At 39.0% G+C, this 12,834-nt stretch overlaps 1 protein-coding gene across 9 annotated transcripts in view; it reads left to right on the top strand.

Annotated features, from left to right (window-relative positions):
- Positions 1-3,986: 3,986 nt before the first annotated feature.
- caskin1 (CASK interacting protein 1) overlaps positions 3,987-12,834 on the top strand; it is an 88,080-nt gene continuing 79,232 nt past the window's right edge. For 6 of the 9 annotated variants that reach the window (XM_039686324.2, XM_089128635.1, XM_089128632.1 and 3 more), the window contains exon 1: positions 3,987-4,671. In XM_039686324.2, coding sequence (XP_039542258.2) covers positions 4,578-4,671 — 94 coding nt within the window. In that variant the 5' untranslated portion in view covers positions 3,987-4,577. The remainder of the gene's footprint in view (positions 4,672-12,834) is intronic. The other 3 variants (XM_039686331.2, XM_039686330.2, XM_089128637.1) reach the window with 1 other exon arrangement.

The raw sequence follows: 12,834 nt of genomic DNA, 5'->3' as shown, positions 1-12,834 counted from the left end.
TGAAATATTACACGCATGTTTCATCAGCTGAATGGTTGCTTCTGGCATTATAGTTTTGAATGTGTGATTTCGAAAGCAAACCCATTTATGTATTACACACACACACACACACACACACACACACACACACACACACACACACACACACACACACACACACATTTATTTAGTTATCTAAAGGTACATTAGTTATCTAAATGGGTACATTCATAGACGTTATGGTTTTAGGCTACTGTACACAAATATCCCCTTAGGCTACCCTACGCCTAAACCTACCACACAAACATTTCTTAATTTTCTTAATTCTTAATTTTATACTAGATTTGCAAATTAGGATGTCCCGAAAGCGAGGTTTTTGGTCAGATTTTGCTCACTTTTGGTTACAAACTTGTTTGTAGCTGCTTTGTGTTAGCTAGCTTTGTGTGGAAGCTAATTATACACAACACATGCACAATTATTTTGTGATGACTCATTCGTATTGTGATATGAATTTTTACCGCATGAAATAACTTTACAATGCCGAATGAATGAATGACTGAGGCTTTTAAATAGCGCTTTACAATTGTATTAGGGGATCTCTCCTCAACCACCACCAGTGTGTAGCATCTATAACTACAAATTACTTCTATAATGTATGCCTCTAGCTCTAAATTCAAATATTAAAGCTACTGAAACCCTAAAACACCTTTTTCAGGTGTTGACATATGTACAGGTTGCACATTACTGAAAACAATGATACAACTTGTCAAGCCACCTAAAGAATGCTTTCAGTGCAGCTTTACGGTGATACGCAGGAACATAATGATCACTGATGCAAACAGAATTCAATTCTGCTGTAGCCTAAAGCAGCTCTAAAAAGACAATAGTGTCATTGAAGTCCGTACAGTGTTAATTTAGTTCAGCTAAATGTAAAACTCATCAATTATGAAATGAAGCTCTGGAAAAAAAACTTATATCATCATCCAGCTCAGTTCAGTTCTCATCCGATAGTGTCACTGCAGTCAAATGTATTATAATATTGCTGAATATTAAGTGCCCCCAACTAAGCAAGCCAAACACTAAAAGTGTGTGATGCTGGCATATTTCTCCTAAAGCAAAAATGCTAGAGGCAAATTGTTTAGAATTAGATTGCCAAAAGCCTCTTGCAAAACAGTCATTGACAGTTGTCTCATTCACTTATCTTACTGTATTATACGCTCTCAAAAAGGATGAGCTCACCTTTTCTCCGGGAACACGACTCGCGTACGCTCCGGAAGTCAGTGATTATGGTTTATAAAATTATAAATATGGATATGTTTCCTACAAAAACACACCGCTTCGCTTCAGAAGGCCTTTACCCCTGGAGCCGGATATGGATTATTTTATGATGGATGGATGGATGGATGAGCTTTTTTGGGCTTCAAAATGGTACCATTCACTCCCATTATAAAGCTGGGAAGAGCCAGGATATTTTTTTTATGTAACTCCGATTGTGTTTGGCTGCAAGAAGAAAGTCATATACTACCTAGGATGGCTTAAGGGTCAATAAATAATGGGATTTTTTTTTTTTTTTTTTTTTTTTTTTTGTGAACTAACCCTTTAGTAATATTATTATGTGTATTTTGGCCATTTTAACACATTTTGTGTTGGTTATTTGTTTGCTTTCTATAATGTTATTATGTAGCCTATGTATGAAATAGGTCTTTTTATTTGCATTCTTGCAGCTGTAAATGGAAGATGCTTCAAACACTTGTTTGATATGCAAGAAGTGTAAACGAGATGAAGAATTGTATGTGAATTTGAATGTTAACTGTTTTTAATATAAATGTAACAGTGAAGTTTTAATAATGCAAGTTTGTTTTTTTGCATTGCATGTTTTTGTCAAATTTTCTCAAAGATGGCACATTTCTGACATTTAGAGTGTAAAAGATCTAATCACACTTTTTGTTGCATGTAAGATGGGTTACTCTGGTTGAGTTAAACACAAAATGTTTTATCCTTGAATAGATATGAAATAGCACAGTTGGTTTCCAACAAATCCGTTTTATGAGTGTTGCAATTAAGTGTCTTATTTCACTTGTTCATTTTGTGCTGAAAAATATATCACTGCTAAAAGCTTTCAGAATTGTCAGAAGAGTGTGAGAGACCACATGGAATTTGCTATTTTCATATATTCATATTGAATATTTTCATATTTTATGAGATGCACGTTTTAATGGAGTTCAATACATGGTCTTTATATAGGGTGGTAGCCACTAGAGGCCTGTCTCCACCCATTCACTGCATTCTGCATAAAACTGACAGCTGAAATTTAATGTGTGTAGTGAACACTAGAGGTCCGCAGGATGTTATTGGGCATTTTAGAATAGATATTCTATTTTGTAACACTGGGTGGCGCTGGATCACAGCACAGTGAACAGTACAGGGTCAGTAATGTCTGGATGGAGGATGTGCAGGTAGATGTTTGATAATGGTGATGATCGGTGAAACCATATTAGAGAGCAAAATGGCTTTTCATATGTTTAAAATATTAAAATGGCATTGATTTTGTAGCCTATTTGATTTCCACCTTTTTGAAGATTGTTGGAAACCAAACAGTTTTGGTAAACTATTTGGTAGGCTATTGACTTCCAATGTATGGACAAAAAGAAACAAAAAAATCATTGGTTTGGATGAAACAACATGAGCGTGAGTAAGTGATGACAAAGCTATCTGCGTGAAATATCCATTCAAAGGATATCGCCCCCCCCCCCCCCCCCCCCCAAAAAAAATGTAGAGGCCTATATTACAGTTTTTCTTTTCTGAGGTGGTAAATCAAGTGTTAAGTGGGCCTATCTGTGAATAGAAAACGGCAGACAGTCATGGATCTGGATCATGCTCTGAAAGAGGGTCATTGTGATTTGGATATAAGACTCTGAAAGAAACCCCATGTAGTTAAGACAATAACTCTGACCAGCATTCAGGAAACAGTTTTGTTTTGTAGGCTTCATGCAGCCAAACTCTTTTTGTATCCTACTTTGCAATCTTCAGGCTCCTTCAGACTGAAGAACTGACAGCATTGTTGGGTCTGAGAGGTAAGAAAAACCAAACTGCAAGTGTTATTTTGTGTCCTATGTAGTCTTTTAACTACTAAGAAAACAAAACTGGAAAGCTGTATGAATCATATAGCATCCTACACAAGACAACTTAGGTCAGAAATGCTCAATCTTTATCTTGGAAATCTTCCTTACAGCATCCAGATAAATGACAGATTTATCAAATTCCTTTAAACTAACTATATAGTTTTATGTTAGTACTTTCTAATAAATGAATACGTAATTCAATATAGACTATTTTTTTAATATGTTCTAATAGTGATTATATTTCACTACTTGTTATATTTTGGTATTTACTCATTAGATATATAGCCTATAATCCAATAGAGATGCAGTATCATCACTAATAGTTTTTCATTACCTCCTAATAATTATTTAGTTTTACTACTTGCATATTAGCACCTACGTATGATAAACTATTGTTAATGTTTCTTATGTCACTTGTTATTTGCTTTATTTTGGGACATGTAATGAATTGTCAATGGTTCATTTTTGTTAATAAAATGTAGTAACAATTAAGCAATATCCTATTTGGAAAAATGATACTTGCCACTATTGTCTGGGCACTAGCCTATAAGCAAACGAATAGAGACTAATTCCATAACAAGTATCGGATTATTTACTAAATAATACTATAGTAACATAAACATGTTTGTTTTAAAGGAGAAATTTGTTTTCAGTGCACAGGTGAGTTGTTTAGCTGTAATCCACTTTTGACAGTTGGGCTGAAATAGGTAGGTTACAAAACAATTCCCAGTGCCAGCTACCACAGGGTTATGGTGTTTTCAACAGCATGTCTTTACAGTGCATGAATGTAGACTCGTAGCATGTGGCTGTCAGCACTGGAATCGGGGGGTGTTCCTACACTTTGGGACCGCCCTCTGGATGAAGCGGAGCCATTTACCACAGCAATGTCAGCCCAATCCGCGCCGCGGTTGGAGAAATGCACATTGCACGCTCCTTGTGTATTTCCATCGCAGCATAGAAGATAAAGGTTCGAGTACTACGGAGCGATGGCACCGCCGACTGACGCGTCTTCAGCACAGCCTCACGGATCCCAGGAAAAAAACGCTCGTGGGAATTTAAAGGAACATTGATTTTGCTGTATTTTAAAGCATCGCATCAACCCCGCTCACGCTACCAAAACGTGATTGAAGCTGATTTATCTGGTGATGGTTTTCTAGAACAAACTGTTCCGTTTTGGCCATCACAACGCAGACTGGAGATCCAATCCATCACCGATGCGTTAATCGCAAGTCCGTCGCCGAGCTTGTTTTCTTGATATCAGAATAAAAACATCTGTGATTCATAGGATCCAGCTGCACCAGCTCTATAGTATTCGAGCATCCTTCCGCCAGTGTGCATCATCATCACCCTCATCATCATCATCATCATCATCATCATCGCGCCCTGCAGCTCCATCGCAAGAGGGAGGATCCGCAGAGGAAATCTCCGGGCAACACCACGCATTCAGAGGATGCTTTGGATGTAAAATAAATAACGATGGGGAAAGATCATGAATTACTTCAAGCGGTGAAGACGGAGGACCTGATGACGGTGCAGAAGCTCCTGCAGAGGCCCAAACCTGGGAAAGCAAGTAGGTCTTGATTGATTTTTCTTTTTTTGTTAAAAAAGAGTTTACATGAATTGCTTACCATGTTTTCATGGCTGGTTGGCAAGAGAGAGCGTACGTTGTTGGGTGTAACTTTCTGATGAGAAGGAGAGCCCTATACCTTTTAATTATGGCTGAATGTTTAGGATGTTGTGTTTTGAGTGCTGATGCCCTCAACAAGCTTCCTAACTACCATTATCAGCAAGGTCGATCAGCTTGGGGAACATCTTGATTTTGTTGGTCCATCAGCTTGACCAGCATGGGGATTCATGACTGGGCTGAGCTGGTCTTTTTCAGAATGATAGAGGGGTCCCATGTTGAGGACTGTGATGTTCCAGACGTTCTGGAGCTGATCCTGATGAGCATCACATCTCTTTTTTTATTTTAATCAATGATAAATGTGTTTGAAAGCCCAATATATTTACTTGATTTGCAATGAATGCTTTCCCCGAATCGTAAAGGGGCGTTTCAGATATTGAATGCTGTTTGTGCATAAAAATGTTTTATTTTTAGGAGTAAAATGTCTTTCAACAGGCAAAAACTTCTAGACAAAGCTGTTTGGTAAACATTATTTATTTTTAGATATGAGAAAGGGGGGTGGGCGGCATTTCATATGGTGAGAAAAACACTCTCCCGTTGAGAACTAGATTTGCTTGGCGGGTTTGACTATCATCTGAAAAGCTACCGTGAACATTCGTTTGCCCACCTGGACTGAGCTTTGATGTTCTGCTTTGAAAACCACAAATTGAGGTGGCTGCACATCAGGATACATTGTGTTGGTCTGCTTTCTCCTCCACCACATCTGTGACATTATCAACAGCATCTCACACAACAGCTCGACTGAGATTTCTTTGTCTTACGTGCCTGTCTGCACTGAGCATGTTTGGATTATAATAACCCTGGGGGTTCAAGGCAGAGAGCCACAGCCGTCATGACGCTCTTCTGAGCACCAAGCTGTGTCTCGGCACTCGTCTGCCTGTTCTCCAGTGTGGCTGCAGCACACTCCTGCTCTGCTAAACACTGCCCCCTGTAATGATGGGGTGAACGAGCATGAGGTGCATCCACATCACTGCACTTTCACAATAGGAGAGAGAGGAACGCTGCCAGTGAGCTTCATCACTTGGCTTCTTCCCATCGAAGCAACACGTAGATGTATGCTGGAAACGATGACAGCTTTTTGACATTGAATATGCATGATGCTGCTCCGTGGGAAAAGCATAATCTTGGAGTATTTCACTAGGAAGACTCAAATTGGGAAAATCTGTGTTGAGTTCACATGTTCATGTTACGTGTAGAGCTTTTTTTGGCACTCAAACAATGAGTCTGCTTCTTCAAACAGAGAGTGATATGCCTCTGTGAACGTGTTGCTGGTTAGCTTTTATGTAAAGCTCCACCTCTGTATTGGAAACACAAAGCTACCCAGAAGCCAATTAGTTCCAGTCAGAGCAACTGCAGTCTCCTGCTTGACAGTGATTGGTTGGGCTGGATGCTGTCTGTGCTCTGTAACAAAGTTTTGGTCAATTGACTGAAATGCAGCACCTGCATTTGTTTTGTACGAAAATCCCATTATTATAAAATCATAGCTTATCAGTTTAAGGATTGTAGCTTTGAACAATCAAGTGGCTGGTGTCGTTGATGCCGACATTGGATTGTTGTGTGTTTTACACATGCCAGTTCCCTTATACATTTGTAAACATTTTTAATATGAGTTTATAGAGTTTATTTCTACTAATTGCCTAGATGTACTTTTACATTGGTACAGCATTTCATTTAATTTTAAAGGCGTCCTATTATTTTCAACATTAGTCAATGTGTAATGTTGCAATTTAAAGCTGCAGTCCGTAGATTTTTTTGTTTTAAAAATGATCCAAAATCATTTTGTGAGAAAATGCATAACTAGCCAGTGTTCAAAACTATCTGCTTGCCTCAGCTCGATTCAAAGCGGTAAGCTTGGAATAATGTTTTTAATTCCAGTGGTACTGGTGGATTTCCGCGGGAAATTCGAGCATGTCTTTGCGTCATTACATCACATCTGTACACATAAAGAAGGAGTCTCGGCTAGAAGGCTATTGAGTGTGAGGATGTTGGATGTGGAGATTTATAGCCTTTCTCGCAGCAATTGATATAATTAAACTTATCAACTTGAAGGCGGATCCAGAAAGGTTCAAATGACAAACACCTGTGACAACTAGAGATTCCCCCACTGTAAAACGCAAAAGACTTCATTCGGACTTCGGAAAATTTGGATGAAAAAGAAGAGAGACTGCAACCGGACCCATGCGAAAACAAGGATAATATCGAAAGGACATTACATAAAGTCACGCAATGGTGACGTTGTTAACATTAACAATTTGAGAGCAAAGTATAATTTGCGTGGTTTTACGTGATATGATAAACGATTGTTAGATTTAATAAGCGCAATTTACTGCAATATTTTATCTGGAGGAATTTTGTTTAACAGAATTCACTTTTTAAGAACTACAATGAACGACTCGTTTGGACTACAACACTTTTTTCCTGGGATTTGTGAAGTCACAATACTTCTCATTTAAATAATCCCCACCCTCGGAATACGCAAAACAAAACAAAAATTGTGAGGCCTGGCTAAGCTGCGTAATGCTGTGTTCTCTTTGACTTTCCTAAGGCTGATGAGAGCGGTTAAAATTAATTTTAAACACCGTTCCTGAAAATTATACCCCAACGTCTATCTGTGTGCTGCACATTTTATGGAGAACAGTAGACAGACAGAGTGCAATGTAGGCTATACGCACAAAAGCTTCTCCTGAAATGGAGCACTTCAGACTTGTGTAAAAAAACAAACAAAAATAACAACTTTATTCGACTATTCCTTTTCTTCCTTGAAGGCCTGAGACGAGAGTTCAAGAGATTTCCACGACACATGCGCGAGAACTGAACTGAAGTAGTTGAAGGAGATTGCAATTCTCGCGCATGCGTCGTGGAAATCTCTTGAACTCTCGTCTCAGGCCTACAAAGGAAGAAAAGGAATAGTCGAATAAAGTTGTTATTTTTGTTGAAGTAGTGTAGCAGCACCTCTCAAATTTAATAAAAAATATCTTCATTTGTGTTCTGAAGACAAACAAAGGTCTAACGGGGTTGGTACAGCATGGGGGTGAGTAATTAATTAATTAATTTTCATTTTTTGGGTGAACTAACCCTTTAACAGTCGTCTGAATCAGGCTTGAATTGGCTTGGAGTTGATGCCATCCTTAATATTTACATCTGAGCAGATGAAACTCAGAGTTATGGTAAGGGGTGTGACATTTCCCAAACAAGTGCTAAGTGGTTCCAATCACAAAACTCTTGGCCAGCTGACCAATCACAGAACATTTTGTATTTCGAAGGAGGGGCTTCATCAAAACCGGAACTAAACGGCGCGTTCTATCTATCTATCTATCTATCTATCTATCTATCTATCTATCTATCTATCTATCTATCTATCTATCTATCTATCTATCTATCTATCTATCTATCTATCTATCTATCTATCTATCTATCTATCTATCTATCTATCTAATAATAGCTTGCATCATGTATATTGTAAAATATTGGCAATATGATGAGGTGAGTTCAGACAACATCATAAAACATCCCTCAAAAAGTGAAACGAAGCTGCTGGCTGAGCTCATATTTGCACTCACTGCCAGTCAATATTAAGATAGTGGCTTGGTGCCCTATAGCTAATCCAAGAAATCATTACTTCCACTGCTTAGTTTGATGATTGAATTACAGTACAGATGGCTTTGAGTGAGTCGCAGAAGAGAGAGAAAAAATGGAGGAAAAGGTGCTGGGAGGGAAAGCAAGCAGAAATAAGACAGCAGAAATACATCAGTTACTCTGACACAATGAAACATTCACATCTCTCTGGACGGTTGTCCACCTTTGGGGGATTTTAGTGGTGAGCACGACTCTAGTGCAGATGTCTCACGCAGAAGCGTTTGTTTCTCAATGGGGGTGAAGCTCCTTTTCTCTGCATTTATCTGAAGTTCTGAGGTTTGATTTCTGAGGTGTTAGTGTGTAAATGAGCCCAGAGGGAGAGTGAATTGGAAAGACTGTTTCCAGACGATTTCTGCACAGCATTTTTCCACATATTCAGCACATTCTCCACCTTTTCCACAAGCATTCAATGCAGATCCTTACAGAAAGAACATCTGGAATGCTGTATATCGTATTGCAGTAAATTGCTGATTAGTTTCAATAGCATGAATTGAGTGGAACATTGCAGAGCGTGACTCAACATACTGATGAAGACATGACGGGATGGGTTATATATTCTCCACCTCTACAACCTGTTCACATATCCCAGCAGCAATTAGAGACGAGCTATTTTAGCAGTCGAAGCATATGGGGTCCCAAAGGGAAAAAAAAAAAAACTCAGATCGTTGTAGGCCTCCCTCACTCTGCTTTCCTCTGCCGACTTCATTCTGATGTTTTGAGTGAAATATATCTGGTGAGAAAATGAAAGTATGGGTGTAGTAGTGTAGTGCTATATTGATGGATGACAGTCAGCTCACTGAAGTACTAATACTGTTGAGATTGGTTGGAGGATTTTATTTCCTCAAAAAAAAAAGGATTTATTTCCCTCCTCAGGTCTCCATGGAGACATCTTCTGTGTGACCATCTAGGACAAGTGTAAATGAAATGTTGGTGCGTGACATGGCATGACATGGTCACATGATCCTTCAGAAATCATTAAAGGTTCTCAAAGCGATTCTGGGTGTTGACGGTCGAATATTTTCAAACAAATCGGAGCTAGACCCTCCCTCCTCCGCATCTCATCTCCTCCCCCTCCCTTCCGTGCTTCCTGAAATAATTGTGAACGTGCATAGTTCTAGCTAATTATATCCTTGTGTGGGTTTGGCGAACATAAGCGTCAATTTAGAAGAAAAAAAACAATTTAACGTTACCCACCTGACAAGCAAAAACAGAGCAACCTGACGTCGGACTGGAAGCCCTTCTGGCCATCGTTCAAAAGCTTTGCTACCGATGTAAATTCGGAACTTCGCACGTTCTTTATCCGACGATTTGTTCCTCAGAACGACGTCTCTTTGGTCGTGTGTCGGTAATTTTTCAAACTTCCCTCTGATGCTTCGCTGCTCTCCTTCACACACACACACACACACACACACACACACACACACCCTTCATGTGCATGCGCACTAACCCCCCAGACCCACCCTCAAATACTTCTTGCCAGTGATTGGCTGGAACACTGTTTGTTAGGTTTCGTGGTCCGGGTAAGACATGATTGTTTTTGTTGCCGTTTGTGGAGCCTGTGGTGTCTACAGAGACCGCGTTTTTTTACAGTGTGTTTAGGGGACAGGCAGCTAGCCGATAGTGAGGAGACATTTGATGTATGTGACAAAAAATGTTTTGGCCCAGCATCGCTTAGAGAACCTTTAATATGAGGATTTGATGCTTGAAGCATTTCTTATTGTCATAGATGTTGAAAAAAGTTGTGTTGCATAGGTTGCATAAACTGTGATGCTTTTATGGACTCATTGATGGAAAGACTACAACATTGAAATAACAATGTTAAAGTCTGATCAGTTTAATGCATCCTTGCTGAATAAAACATGCGTGCATCTATATCATTCGATAAAGGATACCATATGACATTGTGCAAATTTCCTTCCCAATTGTAATGGCGGTTGACCTTTTGAGCACATATCCATCCAGATGTCCTCATTCACACTCCAGACGGGAACTTTAATCATGCCTGAGTCTGTAAGGATCAGATGGATTCAGGTTTGCTGGATATGTGATCCGTTTGTCTCTTGTAGCCCGGCGAATATGGCCTCCAGACAGAGACATCTGCACTGTTTTTCAGCCGACAGCCGCAATTCTCCACACAGCTGCCTGTCTGTCAGCTCACCCTAGTCCAACATCTGGATGTGAAGATCCTCAATATCTCTCAAGATTCTTTATTTTCAGTAACATTGGGTTTACTGAGTCACTCTTAGTGAGTCACTCATTAAATCTGTTTATTTGCAGTGAGGATTATGATTAATGACTCCTGGAGTCGCTGTCGTTATAAACTCATACTAATAATAATGTGCGTGTGTGTGCGCTTTCCAAAGGTTTTGTAATAATGTGAAAATCTGTGGCGATGGCATGGAATATATTTCAGAAAATGTAAGAAAGAAGGAGGTACTAACTTAACAACATTAGACATTGATTGAATTGTAAAAATTGTGTTCTTTAAAGGGGTCATGAACTGGCTTCTTAAATTTTATTATATTGTTGTCTGAGGTCAACTTATGACGTTCGCTTGGTTTTTGCATTCAAAAACATCAAAATTAATAAGTAATAGGCTATTTTGTACCCAAGTTTTGAGCCTAGCTGAAAAACGCTCGGTTTTTATGGGCGTCTCGCACTGAAGACTTGGAAGTAAACGCCCACTGCTGTGAGTGGATAACAGTTTTGCATATTATAATGAGTTTCAACTCACTCGTCGATGCACTTCCACGTCCAAAACTTCCAATGTTGTAAAATGGCAACCGGAATGATTCGACCCAGAGTCTGTATGTTGCAAAATTCCTGTCAGATCCAATTTAGATGGCACAGCACCGTTCTTACTCTTAATCGGTCTGCAAATCTAGTCTTATTTACAAAACAATCCTCAGTGAAATGAAGTGAACTGATGGACAATGTTTTACCCTCATCAGCTGGAACGTCATTAAAAATAAAGTTTATCCATGCAGTCCTATTGGAATCCAGAGGAAGCTAATGCAGCGACTGTCTTCTTCCACAACCAGGCACTGCACAATATTTTGTATTACTCGGTAGCTCGATCCGGTTTGTCATCACGAAGTAGGAATCTATGTTATTTAGCTATGCATGTAATGCACGAATCAGTGGGTGGGGCTAAACCGGGCGTGTTGAAGTAGGAGTGGATCTTCTTTTGCGGGGGTGGTGTTTTATTCTCTTTGACGTCATAGTTCCCCATTTTGAAAAACGAGTCGTTTGCTGAGCCTGGTGTCAATAAAAGCTGTTATTGAAGGACGTTTTTAGTTCGGAAACTTACAGGATATTCATATAATATGATGAGCTCTTACATGTCAAAAGCTCAAGGAAAATTTGATTTCTCAGTTCATCACCCCTTTAAATAAAAAAGAAACCATTAAACAATATAGAATACAGATTAAAATGAATACTGATTAAATACATTCAAAAATTCAAAGTATTCATGTGTGCAGTAATACATTAAAAGTTATGTTTAATTCACTTTATTTAAATAAAAAAACAGCCTTAATTCAGTTTCAGTTATCAACATTCTGCTATATTGTTAGTTTTTAGGCAATGTTCTGTAACACTGCAGCATATAAGAAATGACAAAACACACAGTCCACTTTTTCCACCCTCTCTCTCCGTCCACCCACCTATACCCATGACTCCATTGTGTGAGGTTACATAACAGTATCCTCTGTTTCTCTTCACACCTCTCATTGACGTTCACAATAGCACAAGGTTTTATAGACTTTTTGAAACGTACAAGGGCATTTTTCAAATGTTCAAACAGCCAATTTGCTGATTTGTATGTATGAAATCATCATCAACACTGCAATTATGATCTTAAGGCTAAGGAAACATAAACAGATTTCATGTGTACCATGCTGTGGAGTCTGATTAAAGTGATAGCGATAAGCACATTTATGCATGCCAGAGTATGTGTCTGGAATCAGCAACAGTTAATGTGTTTAAGAATGCTGCCGCCCCCTCTACCTCCAGGATTATGTGGGTCAGGTCCGCAGATTAAGGTCATGTGTTGTAAATGCTCCAGGGGACCAAGGCAAAAACAGGACAATGGGTGGTTGACATTTTCTTATAGTCCAACAACTGATACCTCATTTTGTGTATATTATCTCTGCTTTTGCAAAATGCATAATGGGTTTTTTTTTTATTTGCCATATTGCATTATAGGAGAAGCACCAAAATAAGTTATGCTGTAAACGGTCCTGAACATGTATAAGCTGTTCAGGGAACACAATATTCTTCTGACAGAACTTCAGACACACTGTCAAAATAGTCTCCCACACATTCTCCAAGAGTGTCATCTCTGCTTTCCTAGCTCCCATGTGTAGGATCGTTTCATTTGTATAATTTTTCTTTTAAATAAACCTCTTGCCG

This window comes from Pimephales promelas, chromosome 3 (genome assembly GCF_988280905.1).
Source record: "Pimephales promelas chromosome 3, fPimPro1.hap1.1, whole genome shotgun sequence".
Classification (NCBI taxonomy): domain Eukaryota; kingdom Metazoa; phylum Chordata; class Actinopteri; order Cypriniformes; family Leuciscidae; genus Pimephales; species Pimephales promelas.
This window is presented reverse-complemented; position numbering and strand designations above follow the sequence as displayed.